At 38.4% G+C, this 18,174-nt stretch overlaps 1 protein-coding gene across 12 annotated transcripts in view; it reads right to left on the bottom strand.

The window, feature by feature from the left end:
• Positions 1–2,014: 2,014 nt before the first annotated feature.
• svila (supervillin a) overlaps positions 2,015–18,174 on the bottom strand; it is a 78,088-nt gene continuing 61,928 nt past the window's right edge. For 8 of the 12 annotated variants that reach the window (XM_053510993.1, XM_053510984.1, XM_053510989.1 and 5 more), the window contains 24 exons: positions 17,616–17,666; positions 17,133–17,301; positions 16,865–16,951; positions 15,508–15,594; positions 15,203–15,380; positions 14,832–15,004; positions 14,435–14,587; positions 13,829–13,965; positions 12,985–13,132; positions 12,711–12,856; positions 11,550–11,725; positions 10,934–11,081; positions 10,548–10,741; positions 10,354–10,436; positions 10,049–10,197; positions 9,860–9,965; positions 8,234–8,441; positions 7,575–7,708; positions 7,326–7,481; positions 6,576–6,719; positions 5,117–5,238; positions 4,820–4,975; positions 4,330–4,350; positions 2,015–2,299 (listed from right to left, as the gene is read on the bottom strand). In XM_053510993.1, coding sequence (XP_053366968.1) covers positions 2,213–2,299; positions 4,330–4,350; positions 4,820–4,975; positions 5,117–5,238; positions 6,576–6,719; positions 7,326–7,481; positions 7,575–7,708; positions 8,234–8,441; positions 9,860–9,965; positions 10,049–10,197; positions 10,354–10,436; positions 10,548–10,741; positions 10,934–11,081; positions 11,550–11,725; positions 12,711–12,856; positions 12,985–13,132; positions 13,829–13,965; positions 14,435–14,587; positions 14,832–15,004; positions 15,203–15,380; positions 15,508–15,594; positions 16,865–16,951; positions 17,133–17,301; positions 17,616–17,666 — 3,213 coding nt within the window. In that variant the 3' untranslated portion in view covers positions 2,015–2,212. The remainder of the gene's footprint in view (positions 2,300–4,329; positions 4,351–4,819; positions 4,976–5,116; positions 5,239–6,575; positions 6,720–7,325; positions 7,482–7,574; positions 7,709–8,233; positions 8,442–9,859; positions 9,966–10,048; positions 10,198–10,353; positions 10,437–10,547; positions 10,742–10,933; positions 11,082–11,549; positions 11,726–12,710; positions 12,857–12,984; positions 13,133–13,828; positions 13,966–14,434; positions 14,588–14,831; positions 15,005–15,202; positions 15,381–15,507; positions 15,595–16,864; positions 16,952–17,132; positions 17,302–17,615; positions 17,667–18,174) is intronic. The other 4 variants (XM_053510985.1, XM_053510986.1, XM_053510991.1 and 1 more) reach the window with 4 other exon arrangements.

Raw genomic sequence — 18,174 nt, 5'->3', positions numbered from 1 at the left:
TAAAATGTGGGATTCAGCAAACGTTGTCACTTGCCAGGAGCTTCAGGTTCTTCTAAAAATTATAACAAGTAAAAAAATATATATATAATTTAAAAAAAAGGAAGAAAGTTAATTAAAACAAATTACTGGATCAAGACACACTTGGTTAAATACTGCAGTATTCCATGTGATGTTATGTTGGTTTTCTAAACAAACAAAAAAAAAATCCCATACATTTCTTACGGTATATTAACAGCTCCCTTCTTCCCTGTTGTGTCAAGAAACATAGTACGTATCTCTTCCCACATTTTTTAACAAGACACTGCAGGGTGTCTCCTTCACTCTGAATGCAATGCTTTATGTCCTCCCCTCTACTAGCGGTGACAGCACTATGGTGTGATCCCAGACACAGACACTAAAAAGTTTTCCTGTAGGGCGTTTGTTCACGAGCTGCTTACACAACCAGAAGGAATACAATGGGTGCAACTATGGAATAAACAGTCTGAACACTTTGCAGTATCTCTCAGTCAAGCACAGGTGTTTTCTCCAAAACACAGTCCCAGTCCAACCCTGGAATGTCTAATAAGAATGTGTTCTCTTGCAAATTGTCCATGTTGCTGCACATTCTCTGAAGTCTTTCTTTTGGATTAAAGTTTTTTTTTGCCAAAGATGATGTTTCCAGCTGTGGTCTTTCCAGCTCATTCACAACCAATTAGCACAATATTGAGTCGAGGATCACTGAACGATGACCCTGTAAGCAAACAAAAATGTTCTGAAATGATTTCTCAATGTGTCGAGAAGGGATTAATCACATGGTGTTTGCTTTAATGGAAAGAATGTTAAGAAACTCTCGCTCATTTTTTGGACCTGAACAGAGTGCCAATCCATTGCAGTGCAAAAGCGCACACACACACTTACTTCAAAATACTGTGGGCAATTATGAAACTCAGATTAGCATGATCTGCATGTCTTTGGCATGTGGGAGGATACCAGAGTACCCAAAGGAAACCCACCTAAAAAGAAGAACATGCACACAGACCTGAAGGTGGAATTTGAACCCTCAACTCTGAAAAAGCAAGACCACCATGCTGCCTGGTAAGAAACTAGAAAGCACACATGTCCTCTGCTCTCTTATCGTACAATTAAAAAGTATATTGCAATGCAATATACCGAATTTTGACTAATTTGCAAGCCCCTCATTCAGTCCATATCGCCCAATTTTCTTGCAATTTCTGTTTATTTTAAAAACAGAGAAAACTTAACATCTTAACTCGGAGCTGACGGACGAAATTTGTGTGTGTAAAAAAAAAAAAATCACAGGAGCAGACAACTGACTGCATATTTTTATCATTCACTCCTTTATTTCCCCTTGATATTATTTATAGTCACAAAAATATTAAAAGTGCATACTATTATTTTTCATTATATAAACTGTACATGAAAGCAAAGGCACTATACACTGTAGAATCTGAGCAAGGAGATTTAACCTCCAGTTTAACATTGTTTAATTCAATTCATGTTAACATCACACTCACACATAACTCAATCACAGACACACACACCTTCTCGCCAATCTGTGATGGCATGTAGATCACATTAATCATGATTATTAGTACATCATTATCTCTGTAAAAATCCATACTCTACTGTACAAGTACTGCAAGAAATTCCCTGTTAGTGAGTAAAATATCGATGAGCACTGCAAAGCAAAAACAGTTTGCTGTTGTGACATAGCCACTGCATTAGTCAAATAATATAATATTAGGTCTTTTCTCTTTTTTTTTTAGCTTGCAGGAAATTGTAATGGCATCTTGACCTGTGCTACATTTCACATGTAGTGGAATGAAGGAAAAAAGAAAAAAATAAAGAAACAGCTGGAAACCACAAAATCTCAACCAAATAAACGTTACAGTAATTTACAGCTTTTTTACATCTTAAAAAAATAATAGAATAGTAAGAGATGTGCTCGAAGAGGCTGGTAAACCTCTGCAGATCTCTATCTACTGTATATCCACCACGCCTTTCTTTTCTTTACTATATGTGCACTCCACTATCCACCATTCTTTCCAGTGCATTTACACCTGCACATGCATGTGTGTACATTTATAAAGTTCTGCTACAATAGGAGTGTTTAATGCACCACACGTATGTTCCATCTCTTCGCACGTTCCATCTTTTAACACTGCAGCAGAGACCGTCACCTCGTCTGTACATCTTCACAGTAATAAACCCATTAGAACAATCCTTTGGCTTTCTTCAAATTCACCTGCTTCCATCCCGGCAAAGCTTCGTACTCCATCCTCGTCATCTCTAGTGCTTCCTGAAAAAGGAACACATTGGGAAACATTGCAAGATGATTAGATCGTGGAAAGGTGTGTTGTAAAGTGGGAAGGACTTTTGTCAAATATTTAAAACTGAAATATTTACTAATACTTAGTTAAGGAATTTTCACCCTTACTGATTTACCTTTAGGTTATTAAGTATGCCATTAGCCCTTTAGTCACATCTCACTGACCCTTTAGTCAGCTACATTTACCATACAGGTGACCTGCTGAGTATAATTCAATTTACTTTTATTTGTATAGCGCTTTTAACAAGTTATCCTGTGTGTTAAGCAGCTGGAAGTTTAGTATAACAGTTGATGTCTTTAAGTTAATATGACTAAAATAGAATAGAATAGTCTTTATTGTTATTGCAACAAGTTCAACAAAATTTAAAGTGCCATCCCTCAATGCAACCTTGAAACATAATCATGCGCACACACACACTCCCACAAAGCGTACATTCTGCTATTGCACGATCCACAATCTTTTTTTGCATAAATTGCAGAAAAAAATGCTTAAATAATTTAATCTTATTGCACATTGTTTGAACCTGTTTTTATAGCAGCATTTAGTACTCTTATTGCACTGGGATAAAAACTGTTTTTATATCTACTGGTTCTAGTTTTTAATGTTCTATACCGTCTGCCAGACCGCAGTAGTTCAAACCGGTGGTTTTTCCGGGTACGGGTTGTCCTTTGCAATTTTAAGGCAGCGGGAATCGTGTAAATTTTCCAGATTGCTGAGGGGGCAGCCGACAATCTTCTGGGCAGTTGTAATGACCCTATTACAACTGTAGTTTAGTTTAACACTGGAGGCTCAGATGGACTGTAGGAAATTCCAGTTTGAACGATTGAGCCGCTACGGTCACAAGTCCTCAGAGAACAGCTGTCTGCTTCAGGAGAGGCCAGGACCGTCTTCATGGTAAAAAAGTGGAACCGTCTCCAGTCACCACACGCATACTAAGCAGACCACACGTGGCCTCCATGCGTCGAGTCCTTTAACCAGAAGCGAGGCACCAGGACGAGTCAGACAGGTCCAGAGGGCAGAGAGGTTATGGATCTCACTGGCAACTCTGGAGCGGCATGTGAAGATATTAGAGACATTAACGTCAGTCTAGCTGTTGCTATGCAGGCCTTAATGCCAACCTTCATGCCAGTGCAGCACACTAGTGTCAGTGCTGCACTGGTAGATTTCCACTGATGAAAGAATAAAGGAAGCTGACATATCATCTATAGCAAAAGTCGGTAATTTTACCTATGAATCCAAGTGCCCTTTATGGTGAATGCACCTGACCAAACGGGCCTGAGGCTACAAGAAACATCTAATGTGCACTGTACATCTACAATAACGCAGTTAATCTTATTAGCTAGGATTTCAATACACAAGACCCTGAGATGCAAAAAAAATGTACAGGAACAAGTGGCCCAAAGAACTCATGTTCCAAGTACATGTGGCCCAAAGAACACTTCTTTAAAAAATAATATGAGTCAGGGCCAAAACATAAACTTAAACACATCAACATGTTGTCTAGCTCTGTACTACAGGTCCATTCAATGGAATACTATCTATATACTCTTAAACCATAAAAGACCCTTATAGTTTTAATAATAAACAGTCGTTTAACATGCTTATTTGATTTCAGTGCAGATCCTTATTTGTCATTAATAGATATTAATAAGTGCAAGTAATTTTTTTGTGTTTGAAATTATTGCGGTTAATAGCAAGTTGGGGCACAGATATCGAATAAATGGACATCACTGTACAAAAACCAGTAAACACGTGAATAACACCAGGAAATCTCTCTCAATTAAAAAACACATTAGTCAAATAAGTGTGTAAAACACATGCAGTAAATAAATCAGTGTGTTATCATGTGTGGCAGGTCAAATACCCAGAACAATGTTATCAAGAAGACACTTTTTGGTGAGAGCTGTGAAACAAGCAAAAGAAACGACTCCAGGTCGACCGATTCCAAATACAAGCTTAGTGTGAATGTGGAGAACACTAGCAGTCTGTAAAAACTCACCTTCCCATAGGCCCCTACACCCTAAAGGTGAAAGGAAAACGTAACCAATATCAAATACATGACTATGCCACCACAATGGACAAATGGCAAAAAAAAGTATAACGCTGGAAGAAAAGGCTTTCCATAAGAGGGTGAAGAAGGAGGATGGAGAGTAGATTTGGAGAGAGAGAGAGAGAGAGAGAGACAGGGGGAAAAAAAAAATCACAATATCAACCACATAGTGGCAAACTTGTACCTTTGGGAAAGATGCGACAAGCCTAGACTTGATGTCTATTACTTTTTTTCATTAGAATCACAAAATCTAGACAACACTCCATGTTGGAAAAAAACTGGAGTGGAAATGTAATTTATAAGGTATGTAAATAAACACTGAATCTGAAAATGAAATTTCAAAAAGCCTTAATACAAAAGTAAAGCCTTTAAACCCAATCAGTGTGTGTTTTTTTGGAATTATCAATACAGAGGTCCTGAATAGGGGTTGAAATCTCACCTCAAAGTCTTTGTCTGACAGGTAGAGCTCGAGGTGTAGAGGGTCGACACCTTCTGGTAATGGCCTGGCCATGAGATCGATTAGAGGATAGGTGGTCTTACAGAGTCTGGCCAACACATCTTCCACTAGAATGATCTGATTACATACTTCTGCTTCCTATAACATGGAACAAGCCAAAGATGGTCAAATCATGTTTTATTTATTTATTCATCTTATTAATACAAATTTAAATTTTTGGATGTATGTTTGTTGAGAGAGAGAGAGAGAGAGAGAGAGAGAGAGAGTGTAGTGGACAACCTTCTCTGTGATCTCAGCGATGTCCTCTCTGTGCTCCCAGCAGGGGAACATGTTGGTGAATGTAAGTGGCTCCAGTCCTGCATGAATCAGGTAGGCCTTTGGAGGCTTCTTCTCATTCTTTTCTAAACAGATACACAAATACAGAACGCAAAAGGTTGAAAGGGGCTAAAAAACATCCCTGTAGAACACATGCAGTTACAGTACATAGATTGTCCTTGTGAAGCTAGAGCTGATCTTCTAAAGACACATCCTTTTAACATGGTTAAAATAATAGCTGATACATTTTTTTTTTAATCCATAGGAGTCTGTGGTTTGGATGTTTGGCTGTACTGATTCATTCCACAGCCAGAATGTTCAAAATCTACCTCTTTTATTGCTGAGTGTTCATGTGTTCATATAGTGTTGGCATTTCCCATTTTAAAACTGATCAGCAGAAAGGGAAACAGTCCATGACTTGAAACATGAATGACAATGTGAACAGTATAAACCTTTATTGATAATGGTGAATGTACTGTATATACGAGCTGCAGTCAAGATTTCAGAAGTGAGAATCACACCTAAAGTCAATATGTCATTCGGTATATAAATTTAAGCTGGGATTAAGGCGTTTAGATTTCTTAATTCGACAGAAAGTCACTTACTTTAAGAGCCTAACATCATGTTCATTAGTTGAGATGTTACCTGTTTGAGACAACTCTTAGAAAATTAAGCACTGATCATAAAATGCACTAAAGTCTTGTCTCTAAAATGAATCCAGAAACATTGCTAGTTTAGTAGCTAAAACATCAGACTACTGAGCCCAAATCCCAGCACCACCAGCAAAGACCTTGAGCGAGGCCTTAAACGGTCAACTGGGACATGTGAAAAAATTTCTCATGGATAAAACCAATGAACATTTACAGAAGACTTCAAGCACAGTACTGTGATGAGAGTCATAGCTGCAGATAAAACCTGGAAAAATGGTGGGAACATTTTAAAGAATGCTGTATAATCCCTGCCGAGGTACCTCAGCACCCAGTGCGGTTATTTATATGCACACAAGTGCACTGGGGCTGGTAGTTATTGCTAGGTCACAGCACAGTTCTGACCTCGCTCTAAGCAATTTCCACATATTTGGGCTTTAAAGGAGTCCATGGGAGGCCAGCGTTTCAGACATGAAAGCAGGCAGTCTGATCATTGCTCTGGCGTACTGAGAAAACCTAGAACTATCTCGATGGTAACCAAGCACAAGTGAAACGCATTATGTGCATTAGTGTACCAGGGGATTATATAGAGAAATAAAGGTAGTTCGTACAATCATTGGTGTTCAAAAGTCCCAGTTTGATTGAACGCTCCTTATAATTATCGGCCAGATGTCAATGGCATAATTGCATAAAAGAACTACTAATGGCTTTATAATATTACACAGAGGGGCATTCCCCCACCCATATCACTTTGACAATATCTCTTTATTTCTTACCTCTGCAGTACTGCAGCACAGTTTCCATGGCACATTTCCTGTCTAAGTCCCATCGGATGCGGGCAGAGCCTGTGTTCTCAGCGTCCTGAGACCACCAGCCCTGCCACAGGTAGACCTCATGATGATTATCCACCAAAAACAGAGCTGTAACAGAAAGACGATAAATGATCATAAAATGATATACCATGATAAATGCGGGTATAGTGCGATGCCTATAAAGAGAAACAAAATTTAGTTTCTTTAACAGTTTCACGGGCTCAATAGGTTGATTTTTTGATGTTATATTATTAAGAGACTTAACATAATGACCCCCAAGACTACACACAAGAAACAAGACTAGGCAAGCTATAGTATAGAACTGTATCATACTGTACAGTCAGTGCAGCCAGAATGAGTAAGGCATCACTGCCGTGCTAATATTCAAGCACAACAGTACGACCTTGAGTGTGATATTGCTGGAGTACTGTAGATTGTATCATTACAGCAGCCAGTTCACGTATTATAGAACATCATTTTAAAAAAAAAGGGAAAAAGGTACAGGGGAAAAAAAATTAAAATAAAATACGCAAAAATGCTTCTACTGTGTGTCCCACTGTGCAGAATAAGATTTACCACACAATATTCTGGGAAATCTTGTAGTATACAAGCAGACCCTTTTAAATACAGTTAGTGCGTGTGTATGCGTGCGTGTGTGTGTGTGTGTGAGAGTGTGTGTGTGTGTGTGTGTGTGTGTGTGTGTGTACACCACACCTGGTTGTGTGACGTTATACAGATCTTCCTGGTGAAAAGGCATTGAGTTGACCAGGTTCGGCTCTCTGGATGGACAGATCAACTCCACAGCCACAAACTCCCCTGATGTACTGCTTAACTGATACAACCGTGGCGTGAAGTTGAACTTCCCCAAATCTAAAACACAAATAACCATCCATGTTAACTACTGCACACACAAAATACACATTAGTTCAATACACATTACACAGCTGTAAAAACTCGACTCACCATGAATCATACAGTCATACGCCTTGCGGTCACGTCTTCCAAGAGCTTCCCAGAATCCTACTGGTTCGGTGCCTTCCTCACACTCATGGATGGTCACTTTGCTACTGCTGTGAAGCCCTGCCTCAAGAGGACACCTAAAAAAATAAAGCAGTGACATGCTACAGTATGTATAAACTAAATCGCTTTGTGGAAACAAAATCAGCTTTTTTATAAAAAAAAAAAAAAAAGAAAGAGGTTAGATGTAGACGTTATTACCTACTTTTATCACTTACTGTAACTTTAATTAGCTACGGTAATACTAATCGATTAAGAATTTTTTTCTTTATTACAAAAGAACACCTTTATACTAAGTTATTTAATGCATCTTGTATCTGGACTGTATCCTAATAAGATTTTATACATACTGGATATTTTTACTTGTAGCCAAACACATTTCCTGTGGACGAGACTGAAATCTGATAACAGTGACTTCAGACACCATCTTGCAGTGTTGTTCTTTGTTTTTATTTATTTTTTATGAATAAGGTTTGTATCTAGTGCCGTAACTAATCTTGGTAATGTTTTGTTTCCCCACAACACCTTCTTAACCTTCTTCTTTGTTTTACCCACATTATAAGATTTCAGCGCGTGTTTGTTCTGTACGGGTTGCGTTCACTCACTGCTCTTTGATCTTGTTAGCAGCAGTGCGGCCCACGTCCTGTGTGTGCGCTTGGGCCTTGCAGCCGTGCCACAAGTACATGCTGGCTTTGGAGACGTTAAGAAGAATCATGGAGGTGCGAGAGCGCAGGCTGCTGCAGTGACACACCACCTCCAGCAGGTGGCCCTCTACAGGCTTCTCTCCTCTCACACAGTACAACCTCCAGTCACCTGCACAAAATGATAAAGATTAGCAGGACTCACTATTTTCTTGCCAAAAAATGTATTTATGCACTGGGGCACACAGAAGAATTTCTATGCAAGAGGATACATTAATGAAAATTCATTAATAAAAAGTTCCTAAAAATTATTATTTTATAATTTAACCATAATGATGGGCAAAGAAACTAATCTGAATGCCTTAAACTTTGTTTTAAACAAGGACTTTTAGTGCTTTACTGGTTTATTAATATATTTTCTTTTATAAACAAGCTACTGGAGCTTTGGGAGACAGAATCTACAGTAACTAAACCCACATTGTAAATAACGCTATCTGTAACACAGCAGTTTCCTGTTTTTCCATTTTCTATTCACACTAATTCATGACTGACAGGCAGGAAATAGAAATTTTATATGGAGTCAGAATCTAAGGCTTCAGAGTCCTTCCCTTCTCCTGTAAACAAACACATGCCTTCAGCTACCAGTTTATTAAGAATAATTGTATTTTTTTTTTGTTTAGTTGGCATTTTATCAGGTAAACCTATATAGGTCACCCTGCCGGTATCTAATTATTGACTGGACAGATCAGCCACAGATTTCACCACAACCATTCACACCACCATGGAGCCCTCACTGATTCTCAGCATGGCAGTGACTGACGTTGTAGTGTGGGTGAGATGGTTTTGAAGCACTGTGTGTAATAAATATATAAATACATGCACAACAGTACATGTAACAAGGAAGAATCTGAACTATATAAATTTTTAAGAGGAGAATTTCTTCGGAAACAATATTATAAATACTTCTTTGGCTCCGCCTTTAAACATACTGTACATAAAATACCAAAGTGGGATTCACATATTGTCTTTCTCTAAAGGAAGACACAGAGAATATACATAGTATGTTCAAGTTAAACAGGGACTTTCTCAGTATGTCAGTGCCATGATCAGACTACCTGCGTCACATCTGAAGCACTGGCCTCCCAGGAACTCCTTTAATGGCTCAAACATGTGGAAATAGCTTGGAGTAAGATCAGGACTGTAAAAGGGATGTGGCAATGACTTCTATAGTCCCTATAGTTATGCAAATGAATATAGTTATGCAAATTGAATCAAACCGATGTTTTTTCTGTAAGTTGATGAGAAGTTTTTTGTCTATTTTCAAGCATTGCCATTCATGGAAGTTTTTTAAAAGGTTTGCACCCTTTGAATGTTTTATTGCGGCTAAGGGTCTCATAACGGTACTTACAGAAAACTTAAAGAAAGTCTTCTGTAAATGTCAATCGGTTTTATGCCTTCATTCACAAAATATTTCATCTAAAGTGACTAGTCTAGTTTAACTAAAACAGCCCTTGAACATACTGTATGTACACTAATAATTAATCAACTATTATACAAAATATATTCATGCTAAAAGAGATCGTAGCGTACTCTGTGGATTCTCTTCCTCCTCTTCTCTCTTTCCTGCATGAATCATCATCCCTCCATTAAAACACTGTAGGAAACAGGGGGGTTCCTTCCCCTGCTGCACCTGAACCTGAAACACACGCAGCTGCATTATAGTATAATACTAGCAATAAAATGCTGCCTAATAATTTAATAAGAGTCAAGGGGGAAGACCTGTGCTCCTCTCTCCTCATCCAGCTCCACAGTCATGAGCGCCGACGTCCCCTTTTCATTAACAGAAGCATTACGTCCCTGCCAGAAGTAGTATGCGCACCTCTCCTTACCCGGGCCGACAATATGCTCAGAATTCAGCCTTTTTCCAACTAATACACACACAAACCCACACACAGACACACAGACTTCACTTGTCTATCACGTTCAACAGTAATGATGATATAAGCATGATAAAGAATCGAGATCATTACTTAGGAAAACACATGGTTACATAAACATTGACACACCTAGAAGGATATACTTACCCGCTGTACTGACCATGTACTTCCACTTAACTACATAAGTGTCTCCCTCATGGAACTGTCCGATGCTCTGCTTAGGCAGCCGACTGCATTAAGGACACACAGATTAACACAACTTATGCTGTTTGTCACTTTAGGTATTTATATACTGCCTGGTTAAAAAAAAAAAAAAAAAAAAAAAAGAATTTATGTTGTACCTATAGTCAAACTCCATGATATGCCACACATCCACAGACAAAGTGCTGATCTCAAAGTTCCTCCCATCATCTCCCTTCATGATTCCATAACCTCGCCCCACATCCATGCCATCCAGAACACTCCGAATGGGTGTATGGGACGAAGCTAACATTAGAGATGCATCATACGATCGCCATTCACCACTGTGCACCTCCTACAACACAAAAAAAATCAAGACAAACGCTTTTTCATTTAAAGTCAGTTATTTGTTTAAGATCTTAAATACGTGTGCGCATCTAAACTGCATCACTTTAATATTATCTGCAATAGTCATTAATAAATATCGAGACACTTAATGTTCTTTGTACATTTTGTGTGTAATTATAAGAGCTTAGGGATGCACTACCTTGTAGTCAATAGTTTCTATGTTATCATTCTTCTTTGAAGCTGTCTTGGAGTCACTCCAGTCTAGAAACTTTTCCTTAAACAGTGTAGTCTCGTTGTGCTGGGTCATTCTGCCAAATACAGCCCAGTCTGGCCGGCCTTGCCCCTTCCTAGAACAAACACACACACAAGCATCATAAATACTGCCCCAGACAGAGTTTAACGTTTTATAGACACAGTATTTAAAAGGTTCCAATAACAAGCTTTACTACAAAAGTGTATTAAGAAAACTTCCAACATTTTCAATTAGACATCAGCTGTATTTGAAATGGATGTGAGATTACCAAAAAATAAACAAAAACAAATAAATGACAATTCAGGGAAATTAGAATAGAATTATTACCAACACGTAAAAGTAAATCCTTTTAACAAAACCTTTATAAATAATTTTCTCAAAGCTATTTGTGATTTAACCTCCAAATTTAGATAAATGTGTCATTTAGTTATTAAAGTACTTGGAAAAGACTTGTAGTTGATATGCACCATCATGATTAATGCTAAAAACACAAGGCATACTGCAAGCTCAAATTAAAAGTACAGTAAATACCCTAATATGTGAGTCACATGCTTGTACAGACCTGGGAATAAGTGGGTTGCACTCTCCTGGGTCTAGTGGGTTAATATCGCAGGTTGTGTAGTCAAATGTCCCATTCCAGAGATGCTTTGCCAACTGAAACGCCACTTTTCTTTGTGCCAATGTTACCTCTTTACCATGCCACACATACACCTCACTGCCAAAATCAAACACCAGTACCTGCAAAAATACATCAAGAGTCTGTGGTCCGTATAGTATAAAATACTATATCTATGGCAGCCTGAGGAAAACCTTTTCATTGTGAAATACAGTGGAACCTTGGATTACAAGCATAAATCGTTCCGGAAGCGGGCTCATATTCCAAAACACTCTTAAACCAAATAAAATTTTCCCATAAGAAATAATGAAAATTTACATTTATAATAGAACCTAAACTTAAAGCACCAAAAAATGTATACATAAAAATAAAAAAAGTGTTTCCGTTTGTGCGTGTGAATCTAAAGTAAGCTCAGTTACCCTTCCTCCACTCTTTTCTCACACACACACACACATATATATACACATACAGTACACACACACACACACACACACACATATACACATACAGTACACACACACATATACACATACAGTACACACACACATATACACATACAGTACACACACACACATACAGTACACATACAGTACACATACAGTACACATACAGTACACACACACACACACACACACACACACACACACACACACACACACACACACACACACACACACCCCCCCCAACCCCCCCCACCTTGTTGTTTATTTACCACCCTCAGCAGCAACCTCATTTCCCCTCTCGTCTGTTCCAACCACTCGGCATTCAGCACCACCAGTATACTAATCACTGGCCTGACCATCTGTCATCATTTGTAAATGGTTCTCACTGGTTCATGCCCCAAGTTAAGATTTTATGCTTGAATAATTCATACTGTAGGTCACTGTTTGGCTTAACAAAAACATTCCTCTGACACGGCTCAGGTACAGGAACGGGACTGAAAATTACAGTCAAAAATGAGCACCAAATATTTCCCAAAAACTCATAAAACTGAAGAAAGCCTGACCCTTTGGAAGCAATATATAAAGAAACAATGGGACGCTCAAAACTTTTGCACAACTCTGTAAATGTCTAAAACATCTATGTGGTTAATGAGAATGTCCTGACCTCTGTAGGGCTGAGCATGGAGCAACGTGGAACTCTGCCCCAGTACTCATCATCGGGTACCAGCTTGTCCTCAAGCAGCCTGTAGACACAGTTTGTCTCCACTATGGCTGTCTCATAAAACTCATCCTCCTCAGGATTCCCTGCGGCTGTGTTAATGATAAATCCACGTTAGATAATTAAAACAGCTCTTATAGCAGGAATTCCACTATGCAAAATTCAAAGATAACACAGAACTTAAGCAGGTACACAGAAGTGCAACAGTTTGGTGTTTTACCTTGGTGGTTGGTCTGTCCACCCAGAATCTTCCAGAAATCCTTGGAGGCATGACTGTGGGTATTGATACCCTCCTCCACAGTGTGAACATATGAGGCTCTGCACCCAAGATCATGCTTGGTCTGGATGAATGTGGCCAGCTCTGCAGCCTGTAAACAGGAAAAGGCAGATTTAATAACAGTAACGACATTATAGTGCAGATGTTGAGGCAAGCAGACATTTAAAACACCTTAGGTTAGTTATTCCAATATGTGACAATAAAGTATTGTGACTTCCATATAAAATACAGTAGGCTTCTCTGTGAGAACATACACACGACTATGGATGACAGAATTTACTAAAAACATTATTAGTCTTGATATTTAATCAAACTAATTAAGGAAAGTCCAAAAACTAGGAATTAAACCTGTGACATTCTGAAGTACAGTAGGTCAAATACATTTTAAGACACGGTTCACTGAACTCTCTTCTCTTAATGTTTTGGTCTATGCCACTTGTTAAACTGTTTCCTGCCTTTTACAACTGACTTCCTGCTTCTGGTGTGATGTAAAACCAGCTCTGTGGTAAATTCTGCTGACTTCCTGCACGTGGAGGAGTTTATCAAGTAAAAAAAACTCAAACTAGTCACAGGCCATTTTATCACTCTGTCATGTTACGAAATGTTTAGCTTATAATTCATAATCCATAATTTTTTTTGTTTTTATATAAAGACACTTATAATTAATTTACTCAAAAATAAAAACAAAAAAACAAAAAATGTGCATGTGCGTGCGTGCGTTCACGTATACGGGGTCGGGGCTCATGCGCTTGGTGATGAGGACTGATGTGGTTATGCGGACACTTACTTTGGCTTTCTCAATGACGTTTGCAAACTCTCCCACCCAGATAAAGCAGTGCTGGGATGTAACCAGGAGGAAACAATCGCCACTGTTCAGAGAAGAAGCTCTAGGCTCGACCAGCCTCGTCTGTACATGCCGACGGCCTAGTTAATTTATTTAAAAAACAAAGAAGAAGAAGAAAAAGAAGGAAGAAGGTTAATCTTCTTCTTTGCATTGTCTACAGAAGGAGGAAAAATACTAAGACACTGTTAGACTTATAGGCATCACATCACATAAGCTTCATGCCTTATGAGGAAATATGTTCCACGGCAATATAAATCCGCCAACATTAACAGCCTCTGGAACAAAAGCAACACGTGTCCTGATCAGTGGTGGTCTTTTATTCAGTAAAATAAACTACTGCAACACTGAACCTTAACAATGGGAATAATATGGTCAGACGTGTCAAACCCATCATACAGCATCCTTCACATTAGACTAAGCTTACTGTACTGTCTGCCCCACTGATATCATGTTTAGAAATATGTATGTAAAGAAACGCACAAGGCTTTTTAAACAAACATAGACAGTGTGCCTGCTCTCTCCTGTTTTAGGGATAGTTAAGTGACTGACCTTTGACCTGCATGAGCATGGTGGCCTTGTAAGGCATGGCACTGTGGGAGCTCTGCTCCGAGACCTTCACACTACGCAGATTCACGCTGCTGAAATTCTCCTTGCTCGCCAAGCCTGCCAGGGCCATAGCAGAAAACCCGCTGTTCTTACACACTGAGAGAGAGGGAGGGGGAGAGGGAGAGAGAGAGAGAGAGAGAGGGGAACACGCAAACAGCTGTGGTTCACAACACTGCAACAGTACTGCACGCAAGAATATAAACGCACGCACACAGGGTGGAAAACTGTAAAAAACCATCAGACACATAGCACTTCTAATATGTTGAAACGAATGCATGATTATACACAAATGAAGCCAATTTAATCAGCTATAAACCTTTTTTTCCCCTCCATCACTCACTTTTCTCCTGAGTGATCCTCTGCCTCTCTAGCACACCGATGTTAAGTCTCTGCTCTGTGTACTCATGTCTGATGTCCTCTCGTGTAGCTAGCACCTTCAGAGGGTTCCTGGATGACTGCACGTTTCGTGCTGGACGTACAGCGCGCTTGTGCTGCACCATCTCTGAGGGCAGTCTTAAAAACACACAGGTCAAAGGTCACAATCTAGTATAAATATAGTCAAGAATGATCTTGAGCCATGAAATTGGATCGCATTATATATTCCAAAAATGTCTTCTTACTGTAAATGATGCATTAAAACTCAAAATTATAGTGTTTAGCATTCTAAAGTGTGTCTTTAAAGATATTAGCATGATTTAACCATGGTCTTACTTTGGCATCTGAGCTCCAAAGATGGCATCAAAGTCATCGTCGATCTCTACCTTACTGGTGATGTTGGCTAGTTCTTCAGTGTGCCTGTAGAACTTATCAAAACTCTCGTTGTCTGGAGCCATGACTTCTTTAACGATCTTCTCGGTTACTGTAAGTGTGGACTCCTGAAACCCACCTACTGAATCAAAGATAAAAAATATATTCAAGTAGGTAATTGTTTATCTGTCTTAAAAAAAAAGAAAATCACTTTTAGCTTATACTTTAGGCCACATATTTACAGGCAGGGCTCCTGCAACTCAACCCACCTTTACTGTTAAGCCGTCCCAAGAAGGACTCCAGCTTGTCCAGCTTCTTATCAGACTCAAGTTTTATATCATCTCTGACCTCAATGTCTGCAAAAGCATTATTACAAAAGAAAAATACAATTACATCTTATAAGTATCAACACACACAATGATACAACAATTATACTAAATTTTTTTGGCGAGTGTTCAAGTCAACTCTTGACATAATTACGAGAGTAAAAACTACCTTTATTTCTCTATATAATCTCTAATCCACCGGTCACAGCATTTTACTAGTGCTTGGATACCATATAGGTAGAAAGTTCTCTCAGTACACCAGAGACATGATTAGACTGCCTGTTTCATGTATGAAACACTGGCCTCTCAGGAACTCCTTTAATGGCCTAAACATGTAGAAATGGATTGGAACAAGGTCAGGACTATATGGGCATGTGGCAATAACTCCTATTTTAGTTGTGCAGTGGGTAGTACGAGTTTGTGCACTGCAGTGGAGTCCAAGCCACCTAAGCTTTAATGATGAAGAAAACATAGGCTTACATGCAGAATGCTACAAATATAACCGTAAAATTGTAAAAACACTATGCATTTAGAAATATTTTTGAGTTTATTACAATATAAGGATATGATGTTGCTTGAAATTTTTTAAAAACTCAAAGCAACAATCAAATTAGGAACACCATCAATGTCACAACATGAACTTTGCATCTCATTGGCACATTAATTGACATTCAGCTTTTTCCTAAGCCAAGTCTCCATGTAGAGAACTTTCCCAGGACCACAGTAAAGCTTTATCTCAAAATATTTAAAACATCAATGCTTTCCTTGCTGCTTGTTTTAAACTAAATGTTAGAACATAGCCATTAGTGAAACAGCAGTCAATCACGCCAGAGACAGTACAGCGTGTAAACCCAGGGAGCATATACTGTACATCTAAATACTGTCACAAAAGAATCTGGCTGTAATTATTATTTTCATTTTGATTTGCCTACATGACTAACACCGAGTCAGACTGCACAATCATTGTAAATATTCAAGTCACTTTGACGTCTTTTATTTGTATATCTCACAATCTGTACTTCCACGATCAGGTGGCAGAAGTCTCTTTCAGTGCCTGTGAACTAGTTAGCGGATTAGAAAAGCTTAAAAACAAGACACATATTTAGATGTGTATATATTTGAGAGTCATTGACGTATTTTAAGGTATTCTTTTCACTCAAAAGGTGATCAAATACAGAAAAGTGCAACATTATGACTGTGTATAAATATACATAAATTGCATATTGATGAGCAAATATTCAAGGTGACTGTCATCCATATTTTTGTAATTACCTGAGAAGTGGATCTATAAGGAGTTTACCTTCGTGAGGTTTAGAGATGGCGTTCTTGTTTTTGATTGATGAAGGACTAAACACTGGCTTTGCAAGCACCACGGGGGCTGCAAGACCTGGAACAGAACATCAGTCAAAAACATGAAAAAGTAATTGTCTGTGTAGACAAAATGCTTATATAAAATGTTACAGGTTATATAATACATGGTATTGCAGTACTTATGGTTCCGGTAAATATGGTTTTATGAAAATGTGTTTACGTGTAAGAATGAGTTAAAAGCAGAGACATTCACTGACCTTTCTTGACCATACGACCAGCCACTGTAAACTGTGTGGAGTCATTAGCAGCTCCACGACCTTTCATCTTCCAAGCTTCCTCTTGAGCTGTGATGAGCTGCTTTCGTTCTTGGATTGACATCTCTATGCGCTCCAGCCGCTGGCTCTCCACCACCTCATTTCCTATCCTCTGAAGACACAGGAAAACAAACACTAGTTAAAAAGCACATTCAGCTGTTCTGAAACTGAAAGACTAAGTGGACTTTCTATTAATATTAAATACATCTATGGTTCCTTGGATGTCCATGTAAGCGTACAATTACTGTATTTTGAATTCCACTAAACTATTTTAGTATTCATCGATGCGATGCATTTACAGAAAGAACTGTAGGAGGTACGGAAACAGTTAGAAATAATTATCTGAGTGCAGTATCATTTTAAAATCTGATAAAATGCAGAGCTATTCATTGTTTGTCTGGTTTTTGTGCAAGTTTTTAAGGGCACCTTGCGTCTCCAGGGGTGTCGTTCATCTGCCTGTGTAAGCAAGGGCTGGGTCTTCACAAAAGGACAGGATGAAGCAGGGGGTAGGACGGTCAGGAAAGAGTGGAAAGAGAAGATGACAGATGAAAGAAAGCGGCCTAGACTACAGAAGTTCCCAGGTATAGCAAAGCCAACACTCTGACACTTTAATTAAACTCTCACCTTCAGCCATCTCAACAGCATTAAAGACCTACAGCTTACTTTAGTAACAAAAACAAACCTCATTTACACACTGCTAGTAGTTTTTCAGGCAGCTTATATACTTTATATAATTGTATTAAATAAAGAACTCAAAATAAAAACAAATAGAACAAGATAGAACAAAATAATCAAATAAATCTATGGTTACTATAATAAAACCATATAGAGGAAAAGAAATATATAGAACATGTACCAAAATAAAACAAAATAGTAAATATGCATATCTGCACAATATAAAAAAACAAAAACAGTATAAAATGTTAGAGCAGTTATTAAAAATAATAAAAAATTTAAAGACATTATAAAAAATAATTTTATAAAT

The sequence above is a fragment of the Clarias gariepinus genome, chromosome 14, assembly GCF_024256425.1.
Source record: "Clarias gariepinus isolate MV-2021 ecotype Netherlands chromosome 14, CGAR_prim_01v2, whole genome shotgun sequence".
Taxonomy (NCBI): Eukaryota; Metazoa; Chordata; class Actinopteri; order Siluriformes; family Clariidae; genus Clarias; species Clarias gariepinus.
Note: the sequence above shows the minus strand (reverse complement) of the source record. Positions and strands in the feature narration are given on the sequence as shown.